Genomic DNA, 17424 nt, shown 5'->3' with positions numbered 1-17424 from the left:
TCCATTTCTCCTACGAAATTCTTCTAATGTTTTCTCCCTTTGGAGACGAGAGTCTCTTTCTCCCCGATGGTATTTTTAATGCTTTAATCATGGATTTTCAATCAAAAAAAGAGTGAGAGATCTAGGTCAAACACTCGTTATCATGCTCGACGCTCATTTTCGACTGACAACGACCATCTGTGCTTGTGAGATTTAGGTTGGTTCCTCAACGCTTGCTTTCGTACAGAGGAACGTCATGGTTCTTAGGTTTTCCCCATCAATCTAATTTGCTTACAGCACTATCAATTTTCTTGTCAATTAGGGTTTGTTCATCGATTGTTCATGAATGAAGTAGTCATCGAAGTTCTTTGGATTCCTTAATTGATCGGAGAGGAGCGGAGATATCACTAGTGTTGTTTATGAAAATGGTGGCAACAAGGGTGCAAATATAATGTTTCTAAACTTTGGGGGTGACTAAAGATAAAATTTTGAATAATATAAAACCCTAAAATAAGGGTAAAATAGTAATTTTAATTAAAATAACAGAATTAGGAAATAATAGAGTGGGACCTACCGATCCTAGTTGGCAAGTAACTCATATTTACTTATAAGAACTGTTTCTTTTTTGTTAGGTTTGGACAAGTGGATTGGATTCATAACAAAAATTTTAGTTGATGTCTTAAGAGATTTTATAATTTATAAATTTGATCCCAAATCTTATATTGTCCACCATGTTTAACATTAAATTACAAAATATAACATGTTTTTATTCGTACAACAATACATCACATAACAAAAGAGACAATAACACTACATATAAATAAGTCTGAGTTAACTCTAAAAGTAGTTAAAGTGGCAAAAAAGTGTAATATTAAATATAAAAGCTTGTATTTAAGTTTTTACGACATCGAAGATAAGAGTTTGGGTTTAAGTTTTTATGATGGTATATCAAAATTATATTTTTGACTGATCTAATTTAGTAATTATGAGATCGTCACTAAATATAAAATTTTATTTACTTACTAGATTCTGAGTTTTATTTATTCGTTGTGGTTGGTTTAACTTCAAAAAAGTGGTTTAATTCGAGTAGGATTTCTTGTTTAAAAAATAATAATAAACAAATAAATAAATAAATAAACTAGCCCTCTTGAACTAACTAGACATTTTTAAAAGATATATAAAACCATAATATTGGATAAAATGATGGTTGAATTTGTTAAATCAATAACAAAATGACATCCAATCATCTTTATAATTTGGTCAGATTTAAAGAGAGAGATCATCAACGAAAAAGATGAGTTGTCAGTCAAATTCTGTTTATCAAAAAAAATTGAAACCTTAAAAAAAAATTTCAAAATTAAAAATAAGAGGAAATTATGAATTTTTAAAAATAAGATAATATATATTTTAATACTATTAATTAAATAATAATTACAATCTTAAATTTAATAAATTTTATTAATTTTTAAAATTAAAAAGATTAATATTTAAATTTTTAAAACGTACTGCCTTTAGTGGGAGTAAGCCTTTTGGCCCTCTTTGAGAAAACAGGGAAATAAATAAAAGTGGGTGAGGTGTCCCACTACCCTCCATTAAAAATGAAGGATTCATGCAATCCAACTCAACTGCATCTTTGTTTGTCTTCAAGTATTCATAATTAGACTGGTGGCAAATTAGATCTACAACTCCACGTGCTTATAAAATTTACTCCACGTTCTAGAACTGGCCACGGGCGGTTTGGCCTGTGAACCGGATATAAATTAGCCTGGATAAAACCAAAATTAGAACCGATAAACTCGGAACCAGATTGAACCAAAATTGAAACCGAGGTTCTGTGGTTCAGTTTCGGTTTACATAAATTAGAACCGTGAAACCATTGATTCACACCGGTTTATAAACCGGTAGTTTACTGTACTGAGACGAAAAAAATTTGAATTTTTTTTAAATTTTTTGAATTTTTTTTAATTTTATTTAACCAGCCAACGGTCCCCTTGGACCGTTGGCTTGCTGAAGTTTGAAGAAAACTTGCAGGGGACCGGTCCCCTGCAATTTTCAGCGAAATTGCAGGGACCAAGTCCCCTGCAAATTTTTCATAGGTCCCCTGCAATTTCTTAAATTATTTTACCCCCCTATTTTTTAATTTTTTCAATTTTTTTTTTCTATATATTTACCAATTCAAATTTTATTCTCTTAAATTTCAATCGCACTACTACTCTCATTCTCAATCCTTCAAACTCTCATTCTCATTCTTTCAACTCTTAATACTCTCTCAATCTTTCAATTCAATCAAATTCTCTTAAATTTAATTAAATTCTTTCTTAATTTTTTATTAATTCTAATTTCTATTTTTATTATACAATTCATAATTAATTATAGAATTTATTTCTATAATTAATTTTATTTATTATTTTTGTATTATCTTTCATAATTAATTATATAATTAATTTTATTTACTTTTTTATTATCTTTTATAATTAATCAAATAATTTATTTATATAATTAATTTTATTTATTATCAAAAAATGATAAGTAGTGAAAATTCTTCTAGTAATAAGATATTTGGTCAATATTTATATATATCAAATGTGAATGAAAATCAAGTTATAGACCCTAAGAAGATACGTAGGAAGCTGAATTGAAAAATTAAGTCTAAGTTTTTTTTTTTTAATTTTTAATTATTGTAATTAATAATTTAAAAATTAAATCAAGATCATGTATTAAAATTGACGGTTCAATATCGGTTTCGAATCGAAATCATCGGTTCCGAACCAGGGCTATGAACTGGAACTGTCGGTTCCGAACCGTGGATGAACAGTCCTATTACGGTTTCAGTTCAGGGTCCTTATGTTTTCGAACCGTGAACCGATAGTTTCGAATCGAAACTGACGGTTCACGAACTGTGGCCTGGTCTACCATGTTCTAAATTCACTTATTAATTATCTTTATACTACACAATGGATTGGATTGGCTGTCACAAATTTTAATTTTTTTTCAACAGTATTATATACATAAATAATATATATAATAATATATTATTATATAATTAAATAATTAAAAATAAAAAATAAGATATTATTTAATTATATAATTTTATATTATTATTTATATATAAAATTATAAATATTATTTATGCACGTAATTATATCTGCTTTTATGTGCAAACTCCATAGGAGTGTCTTTGCCGACTTGCACGTGCGCTGTACTTCATTTTGGAAATTTCATGCAAATGTGCCGCCACGATTTGAGGCTTTAATTTAGTGCCTTTTACCAAAAAGGAGAAATATTAAGTAAATAAATCATCCAAATAATTTATTTTAAAAAACCTTTTTCAACGATAATTTTAATATATTTTTTATTTTTTTATAATAATAACCTATAATCATCATAATAATTAAATTTTATATTGTATCATATATAAAAAATTTAATTTTTTATATTATATATCATATATTATATTATATCATATGATAAAATTTTTAAAAAATAAAATAATATAAAAATCTAATTAATATATTATTATTTTAAAAATATCATAAATATTTATAAAAATTTAAAATTTTATATATATTTTTTATTATAATATTATTTTTGTATATTCCAATCTTGTGGGACAGGCCAGTCAATCAGAAATGGATAACAGCGAGTAGCGGTGGCCCACTTTGAATTGACTAGGAATCTTTAGATCAAAACAACGCGTCTCTAGCACCGTCTGATTTGTTGACTTTTTATTTTCAGTCTTTTGAATTTGTCCACAGCCCCATGTTGGTTTTACACCAACCATATGTACACGCAGAGACATTCTGATTCTGTATGACCGACACATATTGCTATTATTTTTATTTATCATTATTTTACTGTATATAATATAATATAAATAAAAAATATACTTATTATAAAATATATCATATTAAAAATATATATATAATACTTATTATTAATATGAGAGAAAATGATAATATAATAGAGAGATATATATAATTTTAAAATTTTAAAAATGTTTATAATATTTTTTAAAATAATTATATATTATTATGTTTTTTATTATTTTATTAATTATTTATTTTTTAAAAGTTATATTATATAATACAATATGATATTTAATGCACAATACATAAAAATAAATTTTTAATATATGATATAATATAAAATTTAATTATCATTATTTTCATCTATTTTATCGATACACTGAGTAATAATAATATGATCAATAAAGTACATATCGGAGACCTAAAATGGGTATTTTCCTTTAGGCCAAATGACTATGTCTTACACAAACTTGGATAAAAGAACATGTATCATCTTCCAAGTTTATTTGCTCATCTCTAATTTATTTTCTTTAATAAAAATTGTTACATAAAAAACATAAAAATCATTTTGCTCGATGGTTACCAATGTCATCATCATCTATCATCTATCTTCAATTTGATCTTTATTCTCTCCAACTATATGCCTTTAACAATGAAAGCCCTAGCTCATTAATGAGATTTTTTTGGGTGTGCAAAAAATGATTTGACCTATTAAGTTGGATTAAACCGTGTACGATTAATTGTTTCGATTGGGTTAAAAAAAACTATAAAATGTTTATAATTTAAGTGGTTTTAAAACGGTTCCAAATCATAAACTGTTTTTTTTGGATGATTTTGAATTTTAGTTGATTATTTTCGCTAGAATATTTTTTTTTATTCATCTACTGTTTTTTCTGCTTCTTGTTTGATGTTATGAGATTAGTAAACTCACTCTCACTACGGACTTGCTACAAGTAGGGCTAGATTCGAACTAAGTTCATTTGAATTCGATTCGAACGAGTCCAAAACGAGTTAGTCCTATACGAGTTTGGTCGAGTTTGAGTTACTCGTCAAAATTTTCAATTAAAAATTTTGATATAAAACGACGTCGTTTTGACTAATATATATTAAAATGACGTTGTTTTAATAATGAAAAATGAGTCGAACCGAATTCAAGCTTGGTTTTCATGAGCTTGACAAGCTTGAGCACAACTATATATAAACCAAGTTGAACTCAGCTCGATTCGAATTCAACTCTAGCTACAAGTGTTGGATTTTCTTTATAATTATTTTCCTTGGAGGGAGATCAAGATTTTCAATCCATTATGGGAAAACAAAGACTAAGACATGAACAAAAAAGATATCAAAGAAAGATATAATGCAAGAGAGACATTGGATAGAAAAAGATACAAAATGCATAAAAACTTGAAAAGGGGGGCAAGGTAGTGGTTGGACAAAAATTGTGAAATAAACCCAATACACAAGAAAGCAACCGAGATGTGGGAGCATGATGATGTGGCAAGTGCCATGGTGGAATACCTTGTCACCAGACATGTTAAGATAGTATACGTGTGTGTGTGTGTGTGTGTGTGTGTGTGTGTGTGAGTTTTTAATTTTAAATTGGTTTTATATTATGTTTAGAATTTAATATTTAATTAAAATTGTTAAGAAACTATTTTGTATTGATAAATATAATTAAGAATTTTAAAGATTATTTTGTTATAGGGTAACTCAATTTTAGTTAAAATTAAAATATATTAAAATTATTTTATAAAGTCTTAATTTTTTAGAATTTGTAATTAATTAAGATTCTTATTTATAGCTAAATTAGTAGTTATATTATTATTGCGTTTACTTTCATCCATCCAATTCATGTTCAATAAAAATTTCACCTTTTAAAGAAATGCTTGCAATATTATAATTCTCATTTATTTTTTGCATTATTAAATAATATCAATACAATTTATTTTTGTGAATGAGATCACAATAGCTAGCTTGGAAAGGGGGACATATAAGGGTGGATACAGAGTGAGCTAAGGTCAAATACTCTTTTGTTTGAATTTGACTCGAATAAAAATAACGAGATTCAAATTTGTCGAGCTAACATTAAAAGTGGTTTGAGTTTGATTCAAATGAAAACGGTTTAATTCGAGTTAGAAAATGAAAGATACCAACAACCAGTATTTAATTGGCCGACTCCAACCTATTAGTGGCTTCCACCAATGATTAATTTCAAGGATTTGATTTGGCCAAATGATGACAAAAATTAACTTACAATTAAGCTGCAAATAGGCAGACAATTGCATTACCAGGAGTGCTCCTCCTCCGCCACCACCACCACCACCACCACCAAGTGCAGGTCTTGGACAAACTTAAAGACAACAACATTGTTCTGAAACATAGCAATCACAGCTGCATATGATAATATATCTAAACATTTCGATTTCCAGGCTAGCGAAATTTACAAAAGACTGAAGTCTCAGGGAATTGGTTTGTTTCTGTTTTAGTTGTTAATTGTCATCTGTAAGTGTTAAAAGTAAGGCTGGATACAAGCCGAGTCGAGCCCAAACAGGGCCCAACTCGTTTTCGGCTCGTTTTCAGTGAGCCCAAGCTCGGGCTCGAGCTTGCCGAGCTCGCTAAACACATGTTCGTGTTTGGCTCGTTTCATAATTTTTGTGTTCAGGCTCAACTCGCACTTAGCTTGGGTTCATGTGTTCGGGCTCGGGTTCGCTTTGGGCTCGTATTTCAAAGAGCAAACGGTGTCGTTTGTTCTAAGTTAAATGTTTTTTTATTTGAGTGTTCAGCTCGCTTAACCGGTGTTCTTATTCAGGGTCGTATTCATTTTGGTTTTAAAATTCAGGCTCGGGCTTGTTCAAGGCAAGCTCAGGCTCAGGCTCATTCGAGCAAAGCTTGTTTCATGCTTGAACAAACTCGCTTCAAATCCACCCCTAGTTCAAAGGTCATATTATGTAAGTTCTGACATGTTAGGCACTCAAAATGAGAAGCCCACCTCAATCATTTTTTATGGGCCAAAAGACTTATTTGATGAAAATCTTGTCACTTGTTCCTTGACTTTTAAAAGCTCTAATATCTATTATTTTGTTAAAATTAAAGGTAAAAATATTATTTAACTAAAAATATTAAAAACATAAAAAAATTTACACATTTCCCTCTTTAGTTTGATAATCTAACAATTTTTATCTACTCAAAGTTTGAAAAATAACCATTTTCATAAAGTGTTTTAAAACTGTTATCATTTCTAGTGAAATTTATCATTATTTTTCAAACTTTGGATAGAAAAAAATTGTAAAATTTTTAAATTAAGGATAAAGAAAATATGGTAAATTTTTTATTTTTTTAATATTTTTAGTTAAATAATATTTTTATCTTAATTTTAATAATAAATTTTAATAGTAGAACAAATATTTATGATTTTAAAAGTTAATAGTTAAAAGATGGGGTTTTCATCAACCCATGGGTGGGAATAAGTCTTTTGGCCCTTTTTATGGTTCAAACTCCCTTCCATGCCTTGTTTTCTCAGAGGAATGAAACTCTGGTTTATTGTCAGTGAACACAAAACAAAAGCCTCAGTTAAAAGGATGGAAGCAACCGCCAATGTTTTTGTTGATTGTTTAGAAAACTGGGATAGTAAAAACATCATATCCTGACATGGTTCACCACTAATCATAATTCCTTTTGAGTCTTCTTCTCAGACCATTACACTCTCCACAGGTGACCATCACACTCACCAAAATTATGGGATGAAAGTCAAGTCAATTGATCCATGTCTATAGGCTATCTATCAATCACTTTTGTCATGAATATATATTTACATACATCAATCAACTTATATTTTTGCGGCTACTAAATAGTAATATTTCGTGTACAAATAAATTATATAAAGTTTTATGTATAATTTGATATAATAAAATCTGAATGAATAATTTTAAAATGAGAAAAAAAGAATAAACAATTATATCATTTAATCATAAATTATCTCATTGGGTTATACATAAAAGTTTACACTATTTATTTGTATGTATAGTTTTATTTAAATAAAAAATATACTCATTGATATGCATAAGTTACTAAGAGAGTAGTCCTATGTACACAAATAATAATATATCATCATATGATTAGACAGTTGAAAATTAAAGATAAAATAACACCCACTTATATTATGACACGTCATTGTTTGTGCATAAAAATTATGCAGATAGTTTTATTGCTACTAAAACATATATTTTAAATATTAATAAAACTATGTGTACACACTTTTGGTATACAATTTAAGTACATATATGATATACTATCATGTGATTGAATAATTTTGAATTAATAATAAAATAACATTCACCCATATAATGATGTATCATTTGTGTAGGTAAATTATGTAGTAAAAGTGTATTAACATAGTATTTCTCTTTAAAGACATTAATTTATACAACAGAAGGAATCCCGCTCAGCCAGACCTTCCCCGGAAACGAGAAACTACTGTCTGTGTAATTTATAAGCTTGTCTTTATGATATTTTTGGGCCTTGCAAACAAAATCTTATATTCAATTAAGTGACATTATGATCTTTAGAAAAGAAAACTTCAGAGAGCTAATTTATTCCAAAGTTGATGCATTGTACAATGAGATGACAATAAGAGGAAGATGCATTTTGAGGAAAATATTACATGTGATGGCAAAACCTAAGGGCCGTAGAAGGAAGGACCACACTTGCATTTCCAGCCCTCAGGTTCATAATTTGCATACAGAATCCCCAAATGGGATTTCTTGTGGTGAGTGGTGGTGGGAACTTGAACAGCCTCACACGGAATGCAACCGTAACACTTGTGTTCACAGCTTGGAGGACTAGACCCGATTCCAGAATATGCTTCTTCATTTGTGGTCTTGGTGCCCTTTCAATTAAAGATTGAATGAGTGAGTACTTTTGCTGTTAGCAAGGTGTAATTAATGGCACAAATGGAGAGATGAAGAGAAGGGATATGTAAACTAATAAACCTCTTCTGAGTTCATCTTTGTATCAGAGTTGAGTGGACTCTGGCCTGTGATTGATCAAGCATTCAAAGTAAGAAAACGAAAATTTTCTTTTCATGGAGAAGTTTTCAAGTTAAAGCCAAACAAATAACCCTTTTGGAGGAGAGGACAAAGTGTTGAAGTTTTGGGGTATAAGAAGCTAACCTGGTTGATGAGCAGCTGCAGCAAGAGCATCACTAGGTGCAAGAGGCCTGCTGCTAGCAGAAACCCAGATCACCATTTGAGAAGTTAGTAATATAAAACTAAAAAATAATCTTCCCTTCATTTCCTCAAAACTTCAAGATATGATATGATGATGATGGTAATTTTTCTACTGATGATGGCAGAGAGAGAGAGGAGATTGAGAGAACTTGAAAGTTGAAGCACACACAAACACACTCTCTTGGTGAGTTATATACCGCCATGCATGATTGTTAGATCAAATCTAAGAAGTAAAAATTGAAAAAAAAAAAAAAAACACAACCGGAGTCTCTTTTCCCAAAAACTAGCCCAGAACCTCTAAATGTTTCTTGGATTTCAAGACAAGACATTCAAGTTATCTTGTCAAATAGATAAAATCCCTAAGAGATCACCTCATGCATATCTGTTTTCTCCCCTAAACACGAGTCTTCTTTCTCTTCTCAGCTTTCTCTCTATCTCAAGTCAATGTATTATCCTACTGAATGTGGTGGTCCTTTAGGCTTAATGACAGCATCCTTTTTGGGGTTTGCAAAACCTGCAACACCACTAATATATGAAGAAATCTTGCCTAGACTGCAGTGCATCTTTTTTTTTTCCTCTGTTAGTTTCATTGCTTAAAAGGAAGAAAAACTCCATAGCAGGCTTTCCATTTATTCTAGGCCAAAAGACTTTTTGGCCCTTCCCCCTCTTTTTAATTTTTAAAACTCAAAATATTTATCCACCAGATAAAATTTATTAAAATTTTTAATTAAAATCAAAATAAAATTATTATTTAATAATAATATTAATAAAAGTTTATATTATTTTACCCATTTAATTTAGAAAGTCAATAATTTCTCTAAAAAAAAATTAAATTTTAAAAAGTAATATTTTCTTTTTATCTAGGGTTTCAAACTTCATTGACAAATTTTCAGTGAACGATGATTGATCTCTCTCCTTTTTTGTGACTTCTCTCCCTCTAGCACTTTTTTGTCCAATCTATGACATAATTCAGATGTCGTTAGTTAGAGGGAAAATGTCGGAGAGAGAGAAGTCATTGGGAGAGAGAGAGATTGGTAGTCTTTCATTGAAAATTCACTAGCGAAATTTGAAACTTTAGGTAGTAGGGATGACAATTTGGGTCTGACGTTAGGGGCTCTGACTCTTCCCGACCCTAGCGGGAAGAGGATTCTCCGATAGAAACGGGGAAGGGGACGGGGAGGGGGATGAAAAAAATCCCTATAATCGGGGACGGGCCGGGGATGGGGATACATGTGTCCCCTCCCCGCCCCCATTTCCATCCTTTTATATTTGTGATATTTGAAATAATGGATTAATGTTAATTTTATTTAATTATATTATTTAATATATTTATATTGTGTTTAGAAGGTAAAAAAAATGATTTTTTTTTTGGCTACGGGAAGGGGATTTTTCCCCGCAGGGATGGGGAGGGGATGAGGAGGGGTTTTTTTCTTTGTGGAGAGGGGACGGAAAATCATTTTCATCCTCGTAGAGGAGACGATGATTGATATCCTTTATGGGGACGGGGATTGAGATCCCTTCCCCGCCCCTTCCCGTTGCCATCCCTACTAGACAGGGGAGAGAATGTGACTTTTCAAAACTTAATTTTAGAGAAAAATTGTTAGTTTTCTAAATTAAGAGAATAAAATGATATAAACCTTTATTTTTTAAATAATATTATTAAATAACGACATTATTTTTTATTTAACTAAAAATTTTAACAAATTTTAGTTTATAAGTGGATATTTAAATTTTAAAAAATTACAAAATGAGATTTCGGAATTTCATTATACCTTGGGTGCGAATTCGAATTAGTCCTTTGGCCTTTGTTTTATTCAAGAAGGGAATAACATCCATAAGCAGCTTCTGCAGGTTGCTAAGTGAGGAACACTCTAAGCTTGGTTATCAAATCTCATCCACTCGTTTGGAAATCAAACAAGATAACCATTAAAAATGTGGTCCAGATTGTGCATCCTTAATAACTAGTCACTCCTTTTGATTATCAGGTTGCATCATAAACTGGCTGCAGGTTTAAAAAATGAAGAAGCTAAGAGAATCATTCTATTACTTACACATTTTTAGGTGTGAGCCAAGAAAGTGAAGCATGGAAGCAAAGGATGAAATCAGGAAATTTGATGGCGCCATTCAGTTAGTCTGTCTCTGACTGGCAAATTTAGGAGTTTTTGGAAGATGGGGATGACAAGTTTGAAAATATACTGGTTTTTGTTCTGCAAATTTTTCATTGATAATTGTGCCAGGTAGAATGATTTGATCATTCAATGTACTGTTTCTGCACTGTGATATGACATCTCAGTCAGTCATTTCTTGAAACTGAAAAGAGAAAGAGAGTGATCAGTGCTTCATTACTTAGTTATTACAGAAGTGTAGGACAAAACAGAATATGCACTTTGAGCATTTTGGCTTATTGAAAGACATTCTTCATCCAAGCACCACTTTGTGCATGCAGATTTACAATAACAGTTGGATTGGATAAACCAAGGGCACTTGAGGCAGATCTGCTATTATATATATTCTTTTTTCCATGTCAGTGAATGCTAAAGCAAGTCATAAAAGTTTAATAAACATCACTTGCTTTAGGAATTTATGAAAGAATTCCACACCAATAAACTCCTTTGAAAAACGCCAACATGCTTGAATGAAATTTGACAGATATGGATTCAGAATGATTGGTGTAGTTCCCCTTTAGCTATTTTGTAAGGCCAAAGGCTTAAGTTTTGATGAAAAGACAAATATATATCTGTGATGATTTAAAAGCTTAAATATTCATCCAAAGTTTAGTCTATTATTCTATTAAGATTAAGGGTAAAATTGTTATTTTATTAGTATTTTTAAAATAATTAAAATTATATTTTATTCCCCCTTTTGGTTTGAAAAACTAACAAAATTTTTCTAGAATTAAGGTTTAAAAAATTCACTTTTCCCCCTAGGGTTTTGATTTTTCAATGAAACCGCTCCCTCTCTGACAATCAACATCATCCGACTATCTCTTTCTCTTCTTTTAGACTCATCTTCATCTGGACAACGAAGAATCGTCTTCGTCCATAGAATTGACAAGGCTGTTGATTCAACTTCATCGGTTGAAATTGACGACCACATCTAGAAGATTGAAACAATGGGCAAGCCAATGATAGAAGATGACAAAAACACGATGGACTGCGGTTGATTCTATAGAAATAAGATGGATCTGGAGCTTCTTCGATTCATCATCAGCTAAAGCTTCTTCACCTGTCATTAGAAGCGTCGACGGTGACAGAGGGAAAAGGGAGGACGAAGATGGTGGCCATCAGCGGAGACAAGAAAACCAATGGATTTTGAAGGGAGAAGGGAAAAGGGAGAGAAAATGAGATAAAATTATATATTTTTTAATATTATTATTAAAATGATAAGTTTATCCTTATATTTAATGACAATTTTAACATAAATTTAAGGATGGACGGATGTTTGAGTTTTTGAATTGTCATATATATATTTTTGAAATTAGATTAAAACTTGAATGGGAAAAAGGGAATGATAAGAATGGAGGTAGTTTAAAAGGAATCTAAGCTTATGTAGTGGCTCTAAGCAAGATTGCAAGCTATCTCATGACAAAATAGTTATTTGCATCAATCAAGGACATTAGAAATTGGAAATGGAAGGCAGCTCGAATAGAATAGTTGACTTGGCAAGCTAGTCACGCTTACGCAAGTAAATAACAAAGCCAACGTCTGGCAAACTACTAGATTGATTCCATTCAAGATATTAATAATTTTTTTATTATTATTATTTGAGAAACTCTTCAACTATCAACTTAAATAAGTGAAAATTTGGTTTCAGTAATTAATAGTACAAGTTACTACATTAAATAAATAAAAGTTATGAATTTGATATATTATCGATAAATTTTAAATTCAGGATTCGATGCAGTAAGGAAAGTAGCACATATAAACAAAGAGCATTATACAGTAAATTCTTAAAGGGAACAATTGAAACATAATCTAGATTACATTTTCATCAAAGATGCACATCGGATAAATGAAGCATCATCAAGAATACAGAAGCCACATAATCTGTGACTTACATTGAAGAAGACTCATGACTACTAGATCATTTCTTAGGATGAACCACTTCAAAGAGGGCCTCAATCTCTCTCTGACGCTTTGAGACACCCCTGGACTTCTCATCAATGTCATCACACATCACTTATCCCATGAGTTTCCTTGGTGTGGCGTGGTTATTTATCATGTTGACTTATATAGCTTTAGTCTCTTCCTTGGCTCTTTCTAATATGTTTGGTGATTTTGCAATTTTTCTTTCACATTTTCATCGATCAGAAGATGGGAATTTTGACTTTTGTCTTCACTAAGATTGCATTTTCAATACCTCAACAAAATTCAGAGCAAACGAATCAGAATAATATGAAAAATACCCACTAAAAAGATTTTTTGAATGGGGATCATGGTGCAAGAAACAACTAGGGGGAAAAAAAACAGTCTTGTTCGGAGTTAAAATGATCAATATCTCAGAAGGAGCTAACTTTAGAGCTTAAAATGAAACACAAAGGAAGTATACGTGGACCTGAAGTGTACGAATGATAGGCTGGTTTTTGTTCTGCCGCTGAAGTTTCTTCAAGAAAATTTTGTTTCATGAAGGAGGAGGAAGCACAGTGGGGCTTCTGAGAAGGCCGAAAATTTTGAACCCAATAAAATATGTGCGGAGACTCGTCAAAACTTGATCAATCAATAAACAATAAAATTATATATAAAAACAATAATACGTTATTACATGATTAAATACTATTTTATCTATTTAATCACGTAATAACACATTATTATTTATATATAAAATTATAAACATAATACTATTCTTTAGAAAATAGATAAAATATGTCACTATTTTAATCAAAAAGATTTAAGGAATAATAGAGTGAGTAACAATCTTTGATCATATGTCCCATTTACAAAGATGTGTACTATCTTTGGTCTGGTTCCAAAATAACATACTACTTTAAAATAAAGATTTCCAAATTGGCCAATCTATGCTTTGAATTAATCTAAATTATTCATGCCTAGCCCCAAATGAGCAAGAAAAGATATACCTACACGTTTCATGCTTTTTTTGGAGTAATGAGATCATAGAATTTCGAGTGAGTACAAGTCTAATTCTTGACTTCAATTCTTCTTTTTGGGTTAGAAAAAAAAGCCATATTGTTTTGTAAATTTTCTTCTTTTTCAAAATGATGCATGTTTTTTTAATGGGAATTATGGAATTTTGTCTTCATTTTTATTGAGTAAGCAAATTCTTAGTTGAAATATTGAGATGCTGACCAAACGTATTTTGTTGGTCTTCCAACTTAGGCATTCAATGCAGGCAATTTACATTTCTTATTGGCCCAAAGACTTTCCCCTGCCAAGGTTTGTTGTGATAATAATTCTTACCCACTAAGTTTTAAAAAACCAAATTTTCATTGGTCATTTATTTATATTAGTGAATTATGCTAAAGATTTTTCTTTTTTTCTCTCAATTTTCTCCTTTTCCTGTTTTTAAGAAAAATTTTCTTTTCAAAACTTTAAGGAAAAAATACAGTTTTTAAAATATATTAGGGGGTTTTGGAAATTCAAAAATGTGTAGGGGTATTTTAAAAATTTAAAATTTTTTAATATACCATTAATAGTTTCAAAAATTAAAAGTTACAATAACAAAAAATTAAGGATGAATAAGTTTGAGTATCCTATGAAAATTTATGTAACCAAAACCAGAATTGATTGGCTCTTAAAAATAAGAACCGAAATCTAGAACCTATAAAATTAGTTTTTACCTAAAATTGACCCCACAGAAAATGAAACCTACCCAGAACCTGTATTATATTTCAAATTCTATAATTTAAAATACTAAAATTTTTTTACCTCTTTAAATTTAAATAACGTGACCGGAACAATAAATCCAGAGCATTGATTTCTTCTGCAAGTAAATTCTGTGCTGGGCAACAACAGAACAAATGTAGGAAAAATTACAGAAAGGAATATGTTTACAAAAGTCAGCTAGACTGTGTTTATGTCCGGCTCCAGCCAAGAAGAATTTTAGTACTTGATGGTAGATTCCTCCTTAAATTTTGGCGTAATTTATCACTTTCCTGTGAACAAATGTGGTACCATGCTAGCTCCATGATTTGGCTTCCTCTATCTCACAAATTTATCTGTCTCATAAGTTGGGCAGATATTCTTAAAATCATATTCACCGAGTTTAAAAAATTTAAAGTTTTATTTATGAGTAATTATTATTAAAATTTTTATTAAAAATAGAGAAAATATCATTATTTTATTAATAATATTACAAAAATATAAAATTTATTATATTTTTCTTTTCAAATTTTAAAAACTAATAATTTCATCTTTATCTAAAGTTTTTTAACTTTAAAAAGTCATATTCCCTCTCCAAATTTTTTCTTCATCCTTCCGGCCACCATCTCCCATATCGACGACCTCCTTTTTTCATCTGAAACAATATAACAATATGAAATTATAATATTAAACAATAATAAATTATATTTTACATGAAATTATAAAGATAAATTTTTATAAAGTTAAAGACAAGAACAGTTTAGGTATTCTAATACATAAAATGGTAAAAATGTTTAAACGATAAAAAATATAGTATAAATGTATAAATGAGTCCATTTTAGGGCAAAAAATTCAATATCTCAAAAATAAAATTAGCTTGATCTAACTCATGGAAGGTACTTCTCCCTTATCTATTGGGTTCTTATAATTAAAAACACAGAAAATATGAGATTGGTTGATGAGAGAGTTAAGTTAGGAATGAGATGGTAGCTATCTATAGTTTGAAGAGAAATGGAATTGGATGGATGAACTGGCTGAGCCAGCCAAGAAATTTAAGTAGATTAAAAAAAAGCAGAGTAGATATGCTTCTTATATCTTGATTTTCATTACACACTGCTTTTGTATTTGTATTTTTTTCTGAATCCAAATACATGAATTAGATTTTTCATTTGATCTATTATGATTTAAGATTCGCAATTCATAGAGATTCTACTTTGTGATTGGTTTTGGATTTTTCCTAAGGTGGAACTAGAACTGACTGGGTTCATAAAATTGGAATCAGAACTTTCTTATAGTAGATTGGTTCTAGGTTAGAATCGGAACCAAAAGCCAAGTGTATGAGGTTTCGGCTTTGGTTTGGTTTTTTTGCATGCCTCTACAAAAAATAAATCAAAATATAATATTTTAATTAAAATTGCTCAGAGTTTTAATTTTTTTTAGGAGTTTAAGTGATAAAATTTTAAATTAGTAAGGATATTTTGGTAACTTGATAGTCATATTAGGTGGCAATGACGATTTTATAATTTCAATAGAAGGGAAATATGGTTATTTCAAAAAAATATTTAACAGATTCACTAATATAAGTAGAGAACGAGTGAAAATTTAACTTTTTGAAATTTAAAGAATTAAAATTTGTTGTTTCATCAAACATTGGTGGGAAATAGTCATTTGGTCTTTGTTATTTTGGTAAAATTTAAAAATATTGAAAGAAAATTAGTAGATGATTGGAACTGACAATTTGTGTTATTAGGTCATGTTAGTTTGAATTTTGTGTCAAAAGCCTTCAATTCTAACTAAATCTGAATTAAAATCATATTGAAATTTTTTAACTTTAACTCAACTATTTAATATTCGAGTTAACCCGATCGGATCCAATTTGACTCAAAATTATCTATTATTTTCACTTTTTAATGTGTTTTCATCATTTTAATTTCTTTATCAAATTACCTCAACCTATTATTAATAAAATATACAACATAACATTTTATCTTATTAAAAAAATGGTATAAAAATTTACATGATGATTATAAAATTGATTGTTATTATGAAAAATAATTTCACATTTATTGTTAGCTTTGTTTTCCTTCCAATAACATCGTCTCTTCTATGAGTTTTTCTAGTTGTTTTCGATGTTTAATTAACATTCTCTTTCTTATAAATGGTGCCAATTCATATAGTAAAAGTACATAAATTTATAATTTTCATTATAAGAATTTGATTATTTTTTGTCATGTAATACTTATAATTCACGCCCCGTAAGAAACAAATCCTGAATTTGTATAATAAGTAGAAAATGAAAGAAAAAACAGAGAACTTTGAATTTTTGATTTTCCCAAAATGAAAGAAACAAAAAATTCTCTAACACCTTCAACCCCTGATCCCTTAAGTTAGTAAACATGGAAATGAAAAAAACTAGTACAAGAATTATATGGTTATAAGATTATAAATAGTAAAAAATATATTTGTGAAAAAAGGGATTATAAAATTTGAATACAGAAAAAATATCTAAGTCATAATCAACTAACACAAATCAATTGATTCAAGTCGAAAAAAAGGGACAAAGAAAATAATGGAAATGGAGGTTCGGTCGAAGGAGAA

At 29.6% G+C, this 17424-nt stretch overlaps 1 protein-coding gene across 1 annotated transcript; it reads right to left on the bottom strand.

Moving 5' to 3' along the window:
• Nucleotides 1-8345: 8345 nt before the first annotated feature.
• Nucleotides 8346-9252, bottom strand: LOC123217870 (EPIDERMAL PATTERNING FACTOR-like protein 5). The gene is made up of 3 exons (XM_044638948.1): nt 8954-9252; nt 8774-8817; nt 8346-8670 (listed from the first exon to the last, which is right to left on the bottom strand). Exons 1-3 carry the CDS (start codon nt 9072-9074, stop codon nt 8461-8463), a joined length of 375 nt encoding a protein of 124 aa, XP_044494883.1. The 5' UTR covers nt 9075-9252; the 3' UTR covers nt 8346-8460.
• Between the last annotated feature and the right edge of the window lie 8172 nt (nt 9253-17424).

Source organism: Mangifera indica, chromosome 6 (assembly GCF_011075055.1).
Source record: "Mangifera indica cultivar Alphonso chromosome 6, CATAS_Mindica_2.1, whole genome shotgun sequence".
In the NCBI taxonomy this organism is placed as follows: domain Eukaryota; kingdom Viridiplantae; phylum Streptophyta; class Magnoliopsida; order Sapindales; family Anacardiaceae; genus Mangifera; species Mangifera indica.
This window is presented reverse-complemented; position numbering and strand designations above follow the sequence as displayed.